Below are 19,305 nucleotides of genomic sequence, written 5' to 3'. Positions count from 1 at the left end.
GCGTGCGTGTCTTGCAGCATAATCTCCATTAAACTGGTGCGTAACTAGTTGTGAATCACAATAAGCTTGGATCTTTTTGACTCCAATCCCGTGCGCGAGGCGCAATCCAGCGATTAGTGCTTCGAACTCAGCGTCGTTATTTTAAGCAGAGAAAGCAAGACGGAATGATTGCTCCAATACTTCTCCGGTAGGCGAAGTTAGACGTACGCCTGCTCTTGAACCCATCTTTGACGAAGCGCCGTCTACGTGAAGTGTCCATATTTTGGGTTGAGGGGAGTCAGCTTCGAGTTCGGGAGAGAGTTCAACGAGAAAATCTGTGAGAACTTGTGATTTGGCACACATGCGGTTCTTGTACTCTATATCGTATTCACTCAACTCGACTGCCCATTTTGCAAGGCGTCCTGACTGGCTCGGGCTTTGAAGAATTGTCCGTAGAGGCTGATTTGTTAAGATTTCGACAGTGTGAGATTGGAAGTAGGGGCAGAGCTTTCGAGCTGAAATTACGACTGCGTATGCGAGCTTCTCAAGAGTCGGATATCGGAGTTCGGCGCCATCGAGGGTCTTGCTCACATAAAAGATAGGGTTGCTGCTCGCCGTGATTTTCTCTGACAAGCACGCCACTTACAGCCGAACAAGAGATGGCGATGTAGAGATACAGAGTTTCTCCTTGTTCTGGTTTAGCAAGTAATGGTGGAGATGAGAGATAGTCTTTTAATTCCTTGAATGCTGATTCACATTTTTCATCCCACTAAAAACAATTGTTTCCGTTGAGCGGGAGATGAAGCGATTTAAAGCGGCGATTTGTCCAGTAAGACGTTGCACCTCGCGGGTGTTTCTCGGGGAAGGAAGGTTGATAATTGCTGAAATCTGCTTTGGATTAGCTTCTATACCGCGTTTTGTGACGAGGAATCCCAGGAATTCACCGGAAGTTACGCCAAATGTGCACTTAGCAGGGTTGAGCTTCATGTTGTACTTGTTGAGTATCTCGAAACACTGCTTCAAGTGTGTGACATGGTCTACGGCTTGAGCTGAGTTGACTATCATGTCGTCAATGTAGACTTCCATTGTTCGACCAAGTTAGCTTGCAAACATTCGGTTCACCAGTCTCTGATACGTCGCTCCCGCGTTTTTCAATCCAAAGGGCATTACTCTGTAGCAGAAAGTGCCTTGTTCAGTAATAAACGCAGTCTTCTCACGATTATCCTTGTGCATCATTATCTGGTTGTATCCAGAGAACGCATCCATGAAAGATAGCAGTTTGTTTCCAGTTATGGCTTCGACGAGCTGGTCAATGTGCGACAGAGGAAAACTATCTTTCACACTGGCTTTGTTGAGATCCGTGAAGTCAACGCATACTCTCCACGTACCGTTTTTCTTCTTAACCACAACCGGGTTACTCAGCCAATCCGGATAGTGAACTTCCGTAATCGAACCAGCATCTAGCAGCTTTCATACCTCGTCATTGACCGAAGTTGTGCGCTCCGCACCGAGCTTCCGACGCTTCTGCTTAACGGGATTGTAAGTCGGATCAACGTTGAGCTCGTGGCTGGTAATGCTAGGGTCGATTCCAGTCATATGGTCTATCATCCAAGCGAAGGTAGTTGCATTTTTTCACAAAAATTGAATGAGCTCGTCCCTCAAAGCCGAAGGTAGCTCGGCGCCTATTCCGACGCAGCACTTGGGGTCGGACAAATCGATGTTGACTTGGATTACATATTCTTTCGGAGGTGGTGTGTGTGGATCTCGCGGTGGTGCTGATTCAGCAATTACGAAAGTCCTTGCGTTCCGCATCTTTTTCATGATGATGGAGCAAGTTCGCGCCATCACGGGATCTCCGTGGAGCGTGTAGATACCGTATGCGTTTGGAAAATTGACGCATTGGTGGTAAGTTGAAGCTACAGGACGCATCTTATGGAGCCATGGTGTTCCGAGAATGATGTTGTAGACGATGGGTTTATCCACAATTGTGAAGTTGAAGCATTGCATCGTGCCGCCGGAGTAAATTGGAAGTGTTATGGTTCGAACAATCATTGTAGTGTCTCCATCGAATCCCGTTAGAGGTTGCGTTTCATGTGTCGTGCTGCGAAGATCAATCTCCATTTAGATCAGAACGTCCTTGAATATTACATTGACCGAGCTCCTGGTGTCAATAAGAATTCTTGTCATCGAGCTCTCCCCAATCACCATTTCTACGACCAGCGGATCGTTGTTTGGACTTACGTTGCGTGCTTCCTCTTCAGTAAACGTAATAGGATCGGAGGACCTTTTAAACGTGTTGCTATGGGAGGGCCAGCTGCGCTTTGTTTCTGCTTCGCGATAGTAAGCTTGAATCGACCAAACAGAATCGCGACATGTAGATAATCCACCCATGATCATATTGATCCATCGATCATTTCGTGCCGCAGCTTCCTTTTCTCGTGCTCGATCATTTCGTGCCGCAGCTTCCTCTTCACCTGGCGAAGGACACGTGCCTCATGCGTAATCCCGATTGCAATGCTGGCATGGCTCATAGTACTCTTCTACGGCCATGTTTTTCGAGCTCGGGTTTTTTTCGGGCGCTTTCTTTACCGCATTGGCTTGGTTCAGGTTTACTTTTCCCTTGTCTTCCTCCACTTCGATGTATCGATTTGCGTGCGTAAGGACTTCTCCCAAGGATGTGACAGGTAGGATTGTTAGGTCTTCTTTGAACCTGGTCCCGTGAGAAAGTGCGTTCTTTAGTACACCTATTGCAGCGTCATCAATGATAGCGAGCTGAGATACGACTCCTTTAAACGTGGCCATGAAAGTCCGCTGCGACTCATTGTGCTTTTGGTATATTCTCCATAAGTCGGCATTTGACGCAGGCACATGCATGAAGCATTGGTGATGCTGAAGGAAGGTGGTTGTTAGTGCTTCATAGCAATCGATCGAGTTGGCCTTAAGCCTTGAAAACCAGTTCAATGCTTCGCCAGTTAGGCTATCGACGAACAGTTGACAACTTCCCGCGTATTCTTCTTCTGGTGAGAAGTATAAACTACCAATGTGGATGGACATCGACTTCAGGAAGACAGTGGGGTCCCCCTTTCCGTCGTACGGTATCGGCTTGTTCTTGTTGGTGTCGGGGTTGCATCTTACTCCGACACCTGAGAATCTTGTGGTGAAAGGCGAACGTCGCGCCTCTGCCAGCACGGTCTCCAGTTCTGGTGCTGCGCTTGTCACACGGTGCATCTGAGAGCATCTGCTCAGTTTGGAAACGCACTCTCAGCTGCTCGCCATTGGGTCTAACGACGATCGACGAGAATCAGGGCCTTCCATTGGCGTGGTTCTCTGCACGCGGAATGGTAGCGACATTGGCACGGAATGGTAGCGGCATTGTGCTCATCCTTGAGATGCCATTTGCGCTGCTTGACCGCTCATCCGGTCCAGGGTTCTTCTTACGGCTGCATCGAGTGCGTCTTGGTTGACAATAACTCGTGCAGATGTGTGATGAGGTTGAGTGATAGGCGTAGTGCCTATAGCTTTGCGGTTAATCGGAGTGTCGCCAGCAGCTGCACGATCAGGAGTGATAGCGCCATTGGCTAGGCCATTGGTCGGAGCGACGCGCATAGCGCCTACGGCTTCGCGGTCGGTTGGATTAACGCCAGCGGCTGCACGAACAGGAGGGATAGTGCCGTTGGTTTCGTGATTGATCGGAGCGGGTGAGTTGGATTGACGCCTTGGAGTTGGAGCGTCCTCTAGCGGGTGAGGTCCCATATGGTTGGCCTAGGGGACACGACGCGAGCTGCGGGAGAGCGTGGTGCGGAGGAGTCGACGCCTTCGTTGCTGGAAAGATCGGTATGAGACATGCTTTTGGTTTTCCGAAAACGCCTTTGTCTTCAAACTCTATTCGTCAAATGAAAGGAATCTGTCTAGCCCCACGGTGGGCGCCAAATTGTTGATGCATGAAATCGATAATGTAAATAACACGAACATTCTTAGGGATAAATCAGAACTGGTCCTTTTATTAACGTATAATCGAAGGTGAGAGTGTTCGGGAAATACAATGAAAGATTTAATCGCAATTAATACGAAAATAAATGTTCTTTTCTCTCTGATTGCCAAGATTTCGGATCCCCAGCTATGACAATGACATCTAGTATTTATAGTGGGCCATTGACCTAGGGTCCCCTCTGTCTCTTCTATAAAATGACGATTTTGCCCCTACGGCCAGATGAGCCAGGTTCATGACTTCAGGCCCTTCACTTCCTGGGTCAATCTTCTGTTTGGGCTTCCTGAAATGTTGGGGGTAAAGCTCATATCCAACACCCGTGAACTCCGGTTTGAGACTAGTAGCATGTGAGTTCTATTGACTTTTTTTTTTAAATCTATACGAAGTCACTAATTGATCAAGAATCCAAATAAACAAAAAATGATAAGACAAATAATCCATGTAACGTTTTTTTTACATGAAAGTGTGAAGACGAACGATGACGAAAAGATTCGAGTGGAAACTTAACAAAAATATGGGCGACTGGAAATATGAATTATACTTGGGCTTGGGTGTACAAGTCCATTTTCCTAAGACTTAACTGGTCAACCATAAGGGTGGGGAAAAGAATACTTTAGCATTCATAATTTAAACCATTTACTTGTCCATTTGCTGCACTCAGATGTTCCAGGTGGTCGTTGGATGCTCTCCTAATCCTTCCTTGAAGTGTTATGACTCAGATTCAACTACAGGAATGCTTAAGTGTGGTAAATACTCTCGGTGTATGAGAGGGTTTGGCTCAAGCTCAAGTTTGCACGTGTGAGCATCACGTGTGACTGGTACGGTTGGTAGTTGTTACGAACGGCCGTGGGTAGAATTGTCTTTTATCTTTTACTCGAAGTTCTTATCTTCTCTTAAGCTGGATCAGAAGTCAGTTAGATCTTGATCAGAGGGAGATTAGAGAGAGAGAGAGAGTAATCAAGAGAGAAGAAAGATAAGATAGAGCTTTGTAAACTGTATTGACCGTTGTTCTAGTGGATTACCGGAGAGGTTTCCTCCGACGAGACGTAGCGTTTCCACCTTGGAAGCGTGAACTCGTTAAATCTCGTGTTGTCTCTTTCTTCTTTGATTCTCGAGTTTATCAGTTTAATCTTTTCATTCCGCATTCGATTTGAGTTTGTTATTTGTCAGTTTGATCAGGTTTTACAACAATTGGTATCAAAGCTACGGTTTTGGCGAAGTTTGATTGAACGAGATGTCTGGGGTTCCGATCGCGGTGTTTGATGGTTCAGGGGATTTCTCTCTGTGGAAGACGAGGATTCGAGCTCATCATAATGTGATCGGGTTGAAAGATGGGTTAATTGAGAAGGTTCCATCTCCGCCTCTCACGGAGGAAGAGGCTCAAGATCCTGAAAAGAAAAAGAAACGTGAAGCAGATGAGGCAGCTAGATTAGAGCGGTGTGATAAAGCAAAGAATATAATCTTCTTGAATGTTGCAGATAAGATGCTGAGGAACATCGAGCTGTGTGAAACCGCAGCAGAAGCGTGGTCAACGTTGGATAAGATGTTCATGCCAACTTCTCATCCGCATCGCGTGTATTCACAGTTGAACTTCTACACGTTTAAGATGCACGAAAACAAGAGGATCGATGATAACATTGACGACTTCTTGAAGATTGTAGTGGATCTTAATCGTTTGCAGATCAAATTTTCTGATGAGGTACAAGCTATAATTTTGCTGAGTTCTTTACCTGCTAGATTCGATAGTCTGGTTGAGACATTGAAGTATAGTACTGGTAGAGAGAAGTTGAGACTGGATGATGTCATGGTAGCTGCTAGAGATAAAGAGAGGGAGGTAGCTCAGAACAACAAGTCAGTCTCAGAAGGTCATTTTGCAAGAGGAAGATCTGAGGAGAAATATAATGGTCAGAGTAATAAAGGTAAGGGAAGATCTCGGTCTAAAGCATGGTGACATCTGGTGGTAAAGCTGATGAGTTGGTTTTGGACACAAGTTTCTCATTTCATATGTCCCCAAGGAGAGATTGGTTTTATGATTTTAAGGAGGTGCATTCTGGATATTTGAAGATGGGAAATGATTCTTTGTCACATGTTAAAGGAATTGATAGTGTGAAGATCAAGGATTCAGATGGTGCTTTTGAGGTTTTAACAGATGTGAGATATATGCCATCTACGTCAGGAATCTGATATCCTTGGGAACACTGGAGGATAAGGGATGCTGGTTTAAGTCTAAAGATGGTATTCTGAAGGTTATCAAAGGGTGTTCGACCATTCTAAAAGGGCAAAAGAGGGATACACTTTATATTCTGCAAGGAGAAACAGATATTGCTGAGTCGTATGCTTCAGAATTATCAAGGAAGAGACTGACTTGTGGCACAGTCCGTCTCGGTCATATGAGTCAAAGAGGCTTGAGGTTCTTGTGAAGAAAGGATGTTTGAAAAGAGACGTCATCAGAGAGTTAAAGTTTTGTGAAAACTGTATTTTTGGGAAGAACCACAGAGTAAGTTTCTCACCAGCTCAGCATTACGAAAGAGAAATTGGGGTATGTTCATTCAGACTTATGGGGGTCTCCACACAATCCGGTATCGTTTAGGAATTGTTAATATTTTATCTCGTTTATTGATGACTTCTCGAGGAAGACGTGGGTTTATTTTCTTAAGAGGAAAGATGAAGCTTTTGAGAAATTTGTGGATTGGAAGAAGATGGTGGAGACTCAATCTGAGAGGAAGGTTTAGAAGCTGAGAACCGATAATGGTTTAGAGTACTGTAATCAGTAATTTGATAAATTTTGTAAAGATGAGGGTATTGTAAGACACAGTACTTGTGCTTATACTCCTCAACAAAAGGAATCGCAGAAAGAATGAATCGTACCATAATGGACAAGGTGAGGAGTATGCTTAGTGAGAGTGGCATGGAGAAGAAATTCTGGGCAGAAGCAGCCTCTACTGCAGTATATTTGATTAATAGATCACCTTCTACAGCGATTGAGTGTGATCTTCCAGAAGAGAGGTGGACATCAAGATTGCCAGATTTGAGTTCTCTCAGGAAATTTGGTTGTTTAGTCTATGTTCATGCTGATCAAGGCAAGCTGAATCCTAGAGCGAAGAAGGGATATTTCACCAGTTATCCTGAAGGTGTTAAAGGATATAAGGTGTGGGTTCCAGAAGAAGGGAGGTGTGTCATAAGTCGAAATGTTATTTCAGAGAAGAAATTATGTACAAGGATGCAAAATATGGTTCACAGTTCGACGTCTTGGCTTGGACTTTCAGAATCAAGAGTTAGTTCAAGTTCGTTTGATCAAGGTGGAGTTACATCGAATACTGATGTTTCTGCAGAAAAGGTTCTAGTCTGTGGTGAATCATCACAGGATCAAAGTGAGATATTGGAAGAAGAGGAGACTATAGAATTTAAGGAAGAAGATCTAAGTGATTATCAGTTAGTCAGGGATCGAGGGAAAAGAGCCATTAAAGCTAATAGAAGGTATAAAGAGTCTAATATGGTGGGATTTGCCTATTATACTGAAGATGGAGGAAAGTAAGAACCAGGATCTTATAAGGAAGCTTTGTTAGATCCTGATTGGGAAAAATGGAATGAAGCCATGAAAGAAGAAATGGTTTCAATGAAGAAAAATCACACTTGGGATCTTGGAGAGAAACTGGAGAATGCTAAAGTGGTTGGTTGTCGATGGGTTTACACTCGAAAGCCTGGTATCCCCTGGTGTTGAAGCTCCGAGGTTTAAAGCTTGTTTGGTCGCAAAGGGTTATACCCGAAGGAGGGAGTAGATTACTCTAAAATCTTTGCACCGGTGGTTAAGCATGTATCAATCCGGTGTTTGCTATCAATGGTGGTACAATTCAATATGGAGCTTCAACAAATGGATGTAAAGACGACATTCCTGCATGGTTTCTTGGATGAAGATATAGTGATGGCTCAACCGGAGGGTTTGAGGACAAAAAGCATCCTAATTGGGTATGTTTTTCTCAGAAGATCTTTGTATGGTATTAAACAGTCTCCTAGGCAGTGGAATCTGAGATTTGATGAATTCATGAGGGGAATAGGCTATAGCAAGAGTGCCTATGATAGCTGTGTTTATTGGAGAAAACTAGAGAATGGTTTATACGTATATTTGTTATTATACGTAGATGACATGTTGATTTGCATCAGTAAGCAAGTCTCATGTTCAAGAGTTAAAGAAGTTGCTAAGTCAGGAATTTGAGATGAAAGACTTAGGGGATGCGAAGAAGTTTTGGGTATGGAGATCATAGGATCGAGTTGCAGGGACTTTGGTTTTGTCTCAGGAAGGTTATGTGAAAAAGGTATTAAAGACTTTTCATATGGATCAAGCTAAATCAGTAGCTACACCAATGGGAGCTCATTTCAAACTAAGAGCGGCTACTGATGAGGAATATGAAGAACAGTCGAGTAGATGAAGGTGATTCCATATGCTAACATTGTTGGTAGTATTATGTATGGGATGATAGGCACTCTGCCGGACCTGGCATATCATGTTGGAGTTATAAGCAGGTACATGGGTTAACCTCTTAAGAGTCATTGGGAGGCGGCTAAGTGGGTCTTGAGGTACATAAGAGGACCAGAGAAAAGAAGCTTATGTTACAAAATACAAGATGATTTCGTGCAGCGAGGGTATTGTGACTCGGATCATGCTGGTGATAGTGGTACCAGGAGATCTACCACTGGTTATGTTTTCACGGTAGGAGGGAACACCATCAGTTGGAAGTCAAGACTGCAGAAAGTGGTGTCTCTTCGTCAACAGAGGCTGAGTATAGGCCTTAACAGAAGCGGTGAAAGAGGCCCTTTGGCTTAAAGGGTTAGCAGCTGAACTTGGCTTCTCTCAAAGTTTTGTAGAGGTACACTCTGATTCTCAAAGTGCAATCTCATTGGCAAAGAACTCGGTTCATCATGAGAGGACCAAGCATATCGATATTTGGTTGCATTTTATCAGAGATATCATGCTGAAGGTAAGGTAAAGGTGGTTAAAATTGCTAGTGAATGCAATCCAGCTGATATCTTTACTAAGGTACTTCTGGTGGATAAATTGGATGGAGCACTGGAGATGCTCCGGGTTACAAGTTTGTAAGTATCAAGTTTTTTTACTGAGTGGTTGAACTCAGGGTGGAGCGGTTGAGTTCTAAGACTGAGTGGTGAAGCTCGGGGTTTGAGGTGTTTGCACTTTGAGGGATTGAGTGGTTAAATTCAAGTTCCGGAGGAAGGTAATCCAAGACTAGACAAGGTTGAAGCTAAGTAGAAGAATCAGATTCAAGGTGGAGAATTGAAGTGTTATGACTCAGATTCAACTACATGAATGCTTAAGTGTGGTAAATACTCTCGGTGTATGAGAGGGTTTGGCTCAAGCTCAAGTTTGCACGTGTGAGCGTCACGTGTGACTGGTACGGTTGGTAGTTGTTACGAACGGCCGTGGGTAGAATTGTCTTTTATCTTTTACTCGAAGTTCTTATCTTCTCTTAAGCTGGATCAGAAGTCAGTTAGATCTTGATCAGAGGGAGATTAGAGAGAGAGAGAGTAATCAAGAGAGAAGAAAGATAAGAGAGAGCTTTGTAAACTGTATTGACCGTTGTTCTAGTGGATTACCGAAGAGGTTTCCTCCGGCGAGACGTAGCGTTTCCAACATGGAAGCGTGAACTCGTTAAATCTCGTGTCGTCTCTTTTCTTCTTTGATTCTCGAGTTTATCAGTTTAATCTTTTTATTCCGCATTCGATTCGAGTTTGTTATTGGTCAGTTTGATCGGTTTTTACAACATTCCTGTTACAAAGATTGAAGTAGCATTGATGATGCTGCAGTGGTAGCGGCTATCAACAAGCCTCAAGAGTGGTCACAATACTGTTATATTCTACGGGACATCCATAGTATCTTGAGTGGATTTCATTATTGGGAGTGTCATCAAGTGACAACTTCCGCAAACAAGAAGCTTCGGATATAGCAAAGAGCGTCACACAAGATAGTAGGTTTCAGTCTTATTTAGCACTTGGAGGGCCATCTTGACTTCATGATCAAGTGCGGGCGGAGGAATAATGCTCTGTTTCACTTAGTTTTTTTAGTCTTGCTCTTTTTGCTTCGGATTGTTTTGTTTCAGACTCTTTGATTCTATATGATGATTAAAAAAAAACCATTTACTTTCTAAGCCAATGGCTAGCTTCAAGAGTCGATTGCAAGCCTGACAATCTTTGCCCGCGATGTGGTAGACTCTCGATCCTCTTCCCATCGTGAAGCTATATAATATATTCTCTCTGTTTTATAATATAAGATGTTTTAGAGATTTTTTTTGTTTCATAATATAAAACGTTTTCAACTTTCTAGACAATTTTTAGATTAATTTCATATTTTCTTTTTATTTATATTATGCAATTTTATTTAATAATTAATAATTTTTTAAAAATAAATATTTTTTATTATTCGTATTTTTAGTTAAAACAACTTATGTTTTAAAAGGGGTATTAGTTTATAGGATTTAATTCTCTTGTGCCCCTATCCCAAAAATCATTTTCTCGTTTCTCCCTCCTATAATAACTAATTTATTTATTTTTCTTTTTAATGGAAAAATTGGTGAATGACCATAAAATTTGTAGAAATTTTGATAATTACCAACCCAACCAAGAACCATTCAGATTATTCACTAAAATTGGATCTAAATTTTTATCTTTTAATTTTTTTCTTTCCCGATCTATTTCTCCTTCTTTCTTCTCCGGTGAACCAAAAAAATTTTGAACGATATCTTGTGGATCTTCTCCGATCAAACATCTCATCTATTTTCTCAGCATCTTAATCAAATCTGATCTATTTTTTCAGTTTCTTCTCTCTTTCAAAGGTAAGCCTCTAAAATCTCATATGAAATTAGAGTTTGTAAACTATGATTTCAACTCAAAATTAGATTAAAAAAATCTGTTTCTTTTGTTAATCCCAGGTATATCGATGCCACCCAAAATGAGAAATTGTATAACTTCGAAGAAAAGGAGAATGAACAATCCAGAAAAACCTCCTCATTTGCCAGACTCAACCGCTCCCCCTCCAGCAGCCTCAATCGTTTCTCCTCCAGCAGCCTCAATCGCTTCTCCTCTTCCTGAAACAATCACATCTCCTCCGCCAGTAGCAATGGGTGAAGCAACTCCGCCTCATTTACCATCAGAAATCTCTCCTCCTCGGCCACGTCAAACGAAGAACAGCTTAATCCTCCATGGCTACCACAGGTAAATAGAATGAAATTTGGTCAGTAGGATTGGAATAGGGACCTTTGTGTTTTTGTACAAATAAGATTGCTTGTACAACTACGGGTACAACTATTCATTACAGTTGTCTTTGTGGATTTGCAGGATAATGATGAGGATACTCAACCAATACATCCAGAGTTTTACTTAGAGCAAAGCAATTATACAAAGTTGTTGTAAGTTATCATCAAGGTCCGAGGAGAACAAAACCATAGTTGAGTTAGAGAAAATCCTTGGGGAAGATCAGAAACAAGAGAAGAGGTTGATGAAGCTTCAGCAGAAACTGGAGAAGATGGTGGTGAGATGGTTGGTGAAGCTTCAGCAGATGCAGTAGCAGGAAATGAGGAGGTGACTGGTGAAGAAGATGAAGCAGAAACTAGAGAAGAGGCTGATGCTATAAGCGATGACTGGACGTTGCAGACTTGTATTAAGAAGATGAAGAGAACAAGCCAACCTTCAAAATACTTGAAGAGTCCGTATACAAAGGGAAAGAGGGGAAAGAAGAAAGTATGAACCTGAAAGTGAATCATAGTTGTGTGTGCTTTTTTTGTAATGGATTTGGTTGGTACTTGTTTTGTAATGGATTTGGTTGGATTGTATTGGATGTTTTGGTTTGGATTGTATGTCGATGTTTTTTGGTACTGAGATTTTTAGGTACAACTGGAATATTTTGGGTACAACTGAAATATTTTTGGTACAACTGAGACCGTTTTATAAAATAGATTATTGAAATTTATTTAAAACGTGAAAAATGTAATAAAAATAAATTGTGTAAAAAATGGGTTAAAAATAAATTGTATAAAAAATGGATTAAAAATAAATTGTGTAAAAATGGATTAAAATGAATTTGATGTGGATGAAAATGAATCTCAGTAAACTCATTTACCACATGTCTTTAAAAAAATTATTTTAAAATGAATCTCATTTAACACATGTTTTGAAAATAATAAAATTTTGCCAAATTTTTCATGTAATTGTACTTCAAACTTATAGTTGTACAAGCATAAACATAGTTGTATTTTACTACTTTTACCTTATTACGAGTTGTACCATACAATAAATTAAATTTTTATAGTTTGTAATTTTCACATTAGTTAATTATAATACATTTTATACAGTTTCATAAGATAATATGTCTAAAATAACTGATTTACATGTTTTGACATAATTACTTGGATGAAAATAGCAAAGTGACCATCAAAGCATTAAGAATATTTGCTCTATGTAGGACAATCAAAGTGACCATAAAATTTACATGGTCAAAGTGACCATAATAGTTGTTCTCTTTGTATTCACTAACATGAAAATAGTTGGATTTAGTTGAATTTTAAAATTTAGTACTTATAAAGTTCAAAGTTATATTTAGTTGTACTTTAGTTGTACTACGAATATAAAAATTGTTAGAGTTTTAAATTAAATGTAGGTGTACCCTAGTTGTAAATGTTACAGTCAGTTGTACTGTAACTGCAGAAACCAGTCTTTGAACAAAAAAAGAGAACAATCGAGACTTACAACCAAAAACTGTTACGAACATCAAAGTGATCTAGAAATTAATCACGGAAAACATCATACAAGCTTCGAGTAATAGTTTTTCTCTTTTTTATTCCATGTTCTCCTAGGGAAGGAATCCTTCTCGTCTGTGGTATGCAACTTTACCAGTTTCTGCAATTTTACCAGTTTCTGCAACTTCACCAGCTTCACAAGCTTCACCAACTCCATTTTGTTCACACCCTTGATGTTGTTCGTCATCTTTATCCAGCTCCACATGCATTACATCAAATTCAGTTTGATTCCATTCTAGATAACACAAAAGATCATCATCACAGATATATATTGGTTTTTTAGGATTCACTGAAACTGGAATGTAGCTAAACTTCATCTTCGTCCCTGCAGCTACCATCATCTTCTTGCATATCTTATCAACCAATGCAGAATAAGTAACCTGCTGAATAGGTGCTTTCATCAAAAGAGCATGTCTTGAAATCCATTGTACTTCATCTTCATTGTTTAAATAATTTCTTCCATAATCAAAATGAATGAATGTGCGAAGATTATTATTCACTACTCCCTGCAAATAGAATGCAAACTAACAATAGAATAGTTTTCGTTTTCTTTCAGTTGTATCAGTTAATATCTGTTGTACCTACATCTGCAAAAACGAGAAAACCTAATCCAATTTCTATGTAGCTTGATTCAACCACTAGGTCCATAATTTAAAAACGTACTCTGACTCTAATAGACTTGAACAAATGAGAATTAACAAGATTAACAAACAAAAAAACGAATTTATAACAAATCTAAGAATGTCCCCAAATTAGAACACATTGCAAATCTAACACATCAACACTACCTACACCATAAACAAGTTTCAAATACGTTAAAATTGAACAAAAATAGTTGAATAGACCAAGAAATTACTTCAAACGAGCTTCAATGGTGGAAAAAATTTCTTTCGTGGATCGTACGGGTGGTTGGTTTTGAGTGGGGAAAGAGATGAATTGTGATTGGTTGTTTTTTCTGTTTTTTAAAAAATATATTCAATATATCTACTTTATTTAAATAATGCAAAAGAAGACAAAAAGCAAAACTGAGATTAAGAATTATTGAAAAAGTAGAGAGGTATGTAGAATTAAGGTGAATAATGTAGAAAAGAATTTTTGGGATAGGAGTACAAGAGAATTAAATCCTTAGTTTATATGCACCATCCTTGTAACCAAGCGAGTTAGTTTCATTCGATCATGTGGAATGAATTGGTGCATGCAACTCCATGTGAAAATGAAATTACTAACGTACAGGAATACCAACTTTTATTTCTTATTCAATAATTTAGTAACAATACTAGTACAAAAAGTCGGACCATACATTATATTATAAATGCAACTTATCATGAATATGATTTGATGATTACGGTACACACACAAAAAAAATTAACGGCAACGATAAAAGGCAGGCATGTGCACTCGTAGGGTCTTTCAACAAGGATACGTGCAGTAACACCTTAATGTTCCTGGTTTGTCTGTAGGTCTCTCACCATGACGGCAGTCACCATGGCCTTTATACAACTGCGCACACCTAGCGTCACATTTTGTGAATGAACATGTGTTATTTTTATTAAAAGAACGCCTGACACATGATTTTCCTTCAACTCCTGTTCCTGTATATATTTCAAACAGAAATCTCAGTTTCTGTATATACAATTTATAAAAGATAATTAACCAAAATTTTCAAAATATATTTGGAGATTGATTTCTAAATCTAAGACAAAACAGTTAATTAGTTTTTGGATCTGACATCAATCTGAAATAAAAATAACTAAACTATAATGGGCTTCTATGATGAAAATTAATTCTGAAATCAGTTTTAAATATAATATAGTTTGATTGATATGTTACGGAAACATAATGGTATTGATTAATCAAATTCATTGTAAATACAATGAATTTTATTATATCAACAAATCTAAAAAAAAATACAAACCTAACACAAGAAGGGAAAAGATAAGTAGTACAGTTAACGAGACTTGAGATGGTTTGTTCATTTTACAAGATATATAAATGAATTGATGTTTTTTTTTGTTTTTTTTAAGTAGAAAACATAAAGGTGTATATATATATATGTAAAATTACATGTATTCCATATTTAAACATACCTAAATTAAGCTATTGGATTCCGATTTAAATGGATTGGTTACACGCAAATCTGAAAAATGTAATATATATATAGGAGAAAACCGCAAAATAGATTTCTAAACAAAGATGTATTTATAATATAAAAATGAAGTGAATTAGTTTTAAAATTTAATATAACTTATATATCATTTGGTTATGGAATTTAATAGAGGTTGAGTTATCTGTGTTCATTTCGATTCAGATTTGGTCTTTGTTAATATTTATTTAAGATCTCTTAAATTATAATGATATTCAAATTATGAGATTTTTGAATTAGTCTTTTTGCATCAGAATGATTTTAGATATAATCCAACAAAATTCATATATGTAGAACTTGTTCGTTTGGTTGCTGCACGCAGATGCAATTGCGGCCGCTGAATCAAAACAATGTTTATAATATTAGCTGCATGTTGCATGTTGCATGTACATGTGGTAGCCAAACAAACAAAAGCACTTGCAGTTTCTGCGGCGATAAAACGAAGAGCCTCGTAGTGTGTATGTTTACTATGAAACTGAAACCAGCTGTGAAGTCAATGAAGGTAGTTATTTATAGTTTCTAAGTTTTGATTAATTAATTTCTAACAAATATGTTACTTAGTAAGAGTGTAACTACAATTTCAAAAAGTATGTTAAAATGTACATTTCTCTATATTTTTAGGGACTGCCTAAAGGTTACGTTTGATCGTGACTCGTGAGATAAAATACACTTTTGTGATATGGTTAAAAACAGTCATGTGATGGCTGCATCTGACGGCCCACGTGTCGGTCGTAGTCACTCTCTCTTCACTTTCGTCCCCAATTAGGCTGTTCATATGGAAACATCTTCCCATGCCTTTGGACATTTGTGAATGATATACATAGATTTGGCCATTTGGGTACTCTTTTTTTTTTTTTTCCAATTAGATTTAATCTACTCCTAGGAGCAAACCATATTCTCTAGGAAAACGAGCAATGTGATTAAAGAAAACAATGATGAGAAACTGAAGACCCCGAGTTTACCATTTTATACTTTTGATGGAACATCGATTTCATTATACAGCCAGGAGAAAAACTTATGTGGTCTTCGTATCCCTCCTAGCACTACAATGTATTTTCTGCTATTTAACTTTGGTTTAGGCTCCTTATTAATTCACTGACTGAACCATCATTCGTAAGTGTTACTTTTATTTTTACTGTCGTTGGATAAGTTTAATAATTAACTTTTTTTTTTCTCTTCTGAATCCTGCATACTGTATAACCTTTAGTTTTGCCCATTCCATAAGACACGGACAATGTAACTATTTGGCTCCCAAAATTTCTGACCATAACTAGCACTGCCTTCCACTTCCAATACTTAATTAAAGTTCATGTTCTTGTTGCACAAGAAAATATGTTCACGTTCTCTATTGTTTGTTTGATTTGATCATTTGAGTGCATGAGAATTTTAAGGGTTGTTCATGAAAGGGTGTACAAATGGTCAAAGACGAAGTTATGTATTGTATTATGAATTTGACGAAGTTTCAATAATTACCATTTAGTAGTGATAATCTCACGGATCGAGCCTAGGATATTTTATTTACAGGTCCCATTTCATGACTCATCATCCTTATCTATATCTCTGTCACCTTCCACGTTGCACTTTGCTACTTTCCACACTCTCATCACTCCTTTGCTTTTGTCCTAAAATTAAATTTTATAATTTTCTAATTTTTTTAATTTGGAATCTTCACGTCTTATTATATAAAGAAAACAATTTTAATACTACATATATGAAAAAAAAAATCAAGATATTTTGATAAGGTGTCTATAAAAGTCATATACGCACCACCAAAAGTGTTTCACTGTCTAGTGTCTACAAAATCATTGAAGAGCACAAAAAAAAAAAGAAAAAAAAAAAGAGAAAAGATGGTTCTGCTAGAGAAGCTTTGGGATGATGTGGTGGCTGGACCTCAGCCTGACCGTGGCCTTGGCCGCCTCCGTAATAAGATCACCACCCAACCCATTAATATCAAAGGTAACTTATCGTAGTATATGCATACAAACACTTGTATCTCAAAACCTAAAGTTAGTAAAAATATTAATTAGTGTGTTTTTGTGGATATTGGGAGAAATAGGAGAAGGGAGTAGTAAGGTGATGCATAGGTCGTTGACTATGCCTGCGGCAGTGAGCCCCGGAACTCCGACGACTCCGACCACTCCAATAACGCCACGTAAGGATAACGTGTGGAGGAGCGTCTTTAATCCCGGAAGCAACCTCGCCACTAGAGCCATCGGCTCCAACATCTTCGATAAACCCACGCATCCAAATTCTCCATCTGTCTATGACTGGTAACTACGATTTTTTCATCTTAATTTCATATAGTAAGCTGTAAGTATATGATTATAACCTAAGTTTTAGACTACTTGAGAGTTGAGATGTTTTAGTAATAGAGAGGCAAGTCATTTGATCTGCTTTAACTTTTAAGATTTTTGACTTATGAAGCAAAGAATCGGATGATTCGGTTCGGTGGAATCAGTCCGGCTATTGTTTTTTGTTTTTTTTTAACATATTACGAGATATTTTGGTATGTGTCAGCGTTGATAACGAAGCTCAAAGGAAGGAACACGTGGCACTGTGTTTAGTGGGCGCGTGGATTAAATGAAAAAAAAAATTATTCTGTTTTACCAAATCAATCAGCAACCTTCGTTTTTGTGCATATGGTATAATATTATCAACTCTTACATAACTCGTAACCAAAGTTTTTTTGAGTGCTAATAACATTCATAGCCGTTGACTTAACTGTTTGGGATTGCTGATCGGAGGGTTCAAGTCAGATCAGGAGTTGATTGGCTTCACTAAGTGATCGCACGTGTGGTTTTCGCAGGTTGTACAGCGGTGAGTCAAGGAGTCAGCACCGTTAGGGGTTGGTCTGGATGGAGTGTGTGTGACATGCGGGTGAGGTGATGTAAATACGGTGACCAGATCTTCCGCCACTTGTCTGTTTACTTACTTTTTTTAACCTTTAAGTTATTTGTTGTGTACTTTATGAGAGAGTTGGTAGGGTTTACTTTTTCTTAGTGTACATAAAACTGTCTTCTGCCTACACAATGCGTGTTAGCTTTCTGTTTTTGGGATGTGTTTGCAAGTTTCTTTTTTTTGAGTTGTGTAGTTGCAAGTGGCGCTTGGATCTTTCACTGTCTCGTTGGATTTTGTCGGTGGTGATGCTGTGGCTTTAATGTTAAATAAATAAGCGTAATTTTGTTACTATTGCCTCGGTTCACGGAGTACCATTCGCGTTTCTTTATCTTATGAATAGAAATGTCTAAGATGGTTTAAACTTTACAAAATTTGCCTCACCGGCGTAACGCTTACTATGAGTGGGAGATTTCGTAGTATCTATAGTGAGCCAAATGCTTCTCAGGTTAGCACCTTTTTTGAGGTTTCCTTGTCCAAAGATGGTACCATAATTTAAGCCACGTTGTTTGTGGGAACGGTTATTTTGTTCTAACGAAAACCATGGTCATCTAACAACCAATCAGCTTCTTTTTTATATATAACCTACTAAGGCGATGCTAATAACACAATATCAAAAGTCTTTTAACAAAAACAGATGGAGTTACAAGTTGACTTCGCGTGTTCGACCAATAGAGGTCCTTGTTTCTAATAAATACTAGCTATGTAAATTAGAAAGAGTAACGATGTAACATATCACGATGACCACGATTTAGTTTAATTAGCACTGCAAATCAGTGGTTTATGATTTTGTCCCGATTATAAAATAAGTTGTCTTTTGATTTAGTGTTCTCGTTAAGTGGTTTGAGCCATGGTTTGGATCAAATTGAACTACATGGTTGAGAATATTGGAGATGGATGTGCTCGTTGAAACTCAGGCGCTATTATTATGTTTGATGGGATTTTAATCTCTCTAGCTCCTTTTGATTCAAATCTAATTTAAAAACTCCGGTTTATTCTCACTATCCCTTTTTTTTTAATATTATTAAAATTTCATTCTATTCTTTTTATATTATATTATAAATTTAAATTTAAAAAAATAATTAATATAATAAACATTCTCTAGCCTCTATTAGCCTTGGGTATATTATCTGAACCCAAATTTCGAATCTGAATCCGACCCACAGTAGATGATTCAGTTCGGGTTCGGATTTTATGTAAAACTCAATCGGTTCAGTATTTCTGAGGTTCGGATACCCGATATTACCCGAACCCGAAATAAATTCCAAACTAATCCGAATTAAATGTAAAAATGCATCTAGGGGGAATTGAACCCAGTACTTTTGGACATTTAAATGTACATATTAAACCATTTTTCCATCTTAGTTTTCTTTGTCCTAATGTGAAACGTTAAATATTTATATATATACATGTGTTCTGAAATTTATAAAATGATAAGAAAAAAAGATTTTTTTTTTTTGTTCATGATTTTTTTGAGTTCGGGTATACCCAAATAACCC

At 38.6% G+C, this 19,305-nt stretch overlaps 2 protein-coding genes across 5 annotated transcripts; one reads left to right on the top strand and one right to left on the bottom strand.

Moving 5' to 3' along the window:
- Window positions 1-14,002: 14,002 nt before the first annotated feature.
- On the bottom strand, window positions 14,003-14,782 carry LOC147928480 (defensin-like protein 153). The gene is made up of 2 exons (XM_087483233.1): window positions 14,684-14,782; window positions 14,003-14,360 (listed from the first exon to the last, which is right to left on the bottom strand). The coding sequence occupies exons 1-2, from the start codon at window positions 14,742-14,744 to the stop codon at window positions 14,179-14,181; spliced, it is 243 nt and encodes an 80-aa protein (XP_087339359.1). The 5' UTR covers window positions 14,745-14,782; the 3' UTR covers window positions 14,003-14,178.
- Window positions 14,783-16,495: 1,713 nt separating this feature from the next.
- On the top strand, window positions 16,496-18,100 carry LOC147928479 (dormancy-associated protein 1-like). Of its 4 annotated transcripts, none has more exons than XR_015580563.1 (4): window positions 16,496-16,867; window positions 16,968-17,181; window positions 17,429-17,553; window positions 17,718-18,100. XR_015580563.1 is itself a non-coding variant. In XM_087485648.1 (3 exons), exons 1-3 carry the CDS (start codon window positions 16,759-16,761, stop codon window positions 17,752-17,754), a joined length of 360 nt encoding a protein of 119 aa, XP_087341774.1. In that variant the 5' UTR covers window positions 16,504-16,758; the 3' UTR covers window positions 17,755-18,100. The 4 variants fall into 4 exon arrangements, 2 of the variants coding, with proteins under 2 accessions (XP_087341774.1, XP_087341773.1); XR_015580562.1 differs by having other exon boundaries at window positions 16,689-16,867; window positions 16,962-17,181; XM_087485648.1 differs by lacking the exon at window positions 17,429-17,553 and having other exon boundaries at window positions 16,504-16,867.
- Window positions 18,101-19,305: the final 1,205 nt, after the last annotated feature.

The sequence above is a fragment of the Camelina sativa genome, chromosome 14 (genome assembly GCF_030686135.1).
Source record: "Camelina sativa cultivar CO46 ecotype springtype chromosome 14, ASM3068613v1".
Lineage (NCBI taxonomy): Eukaryota > Viridiplantae > Streptophyta > Magnoliopsida > Brassicales > Brassicaceae > Camelina > Camelina sativa.
This window is presented reverse-complemented; position numbering and strand designations above follow the sequence as displayed.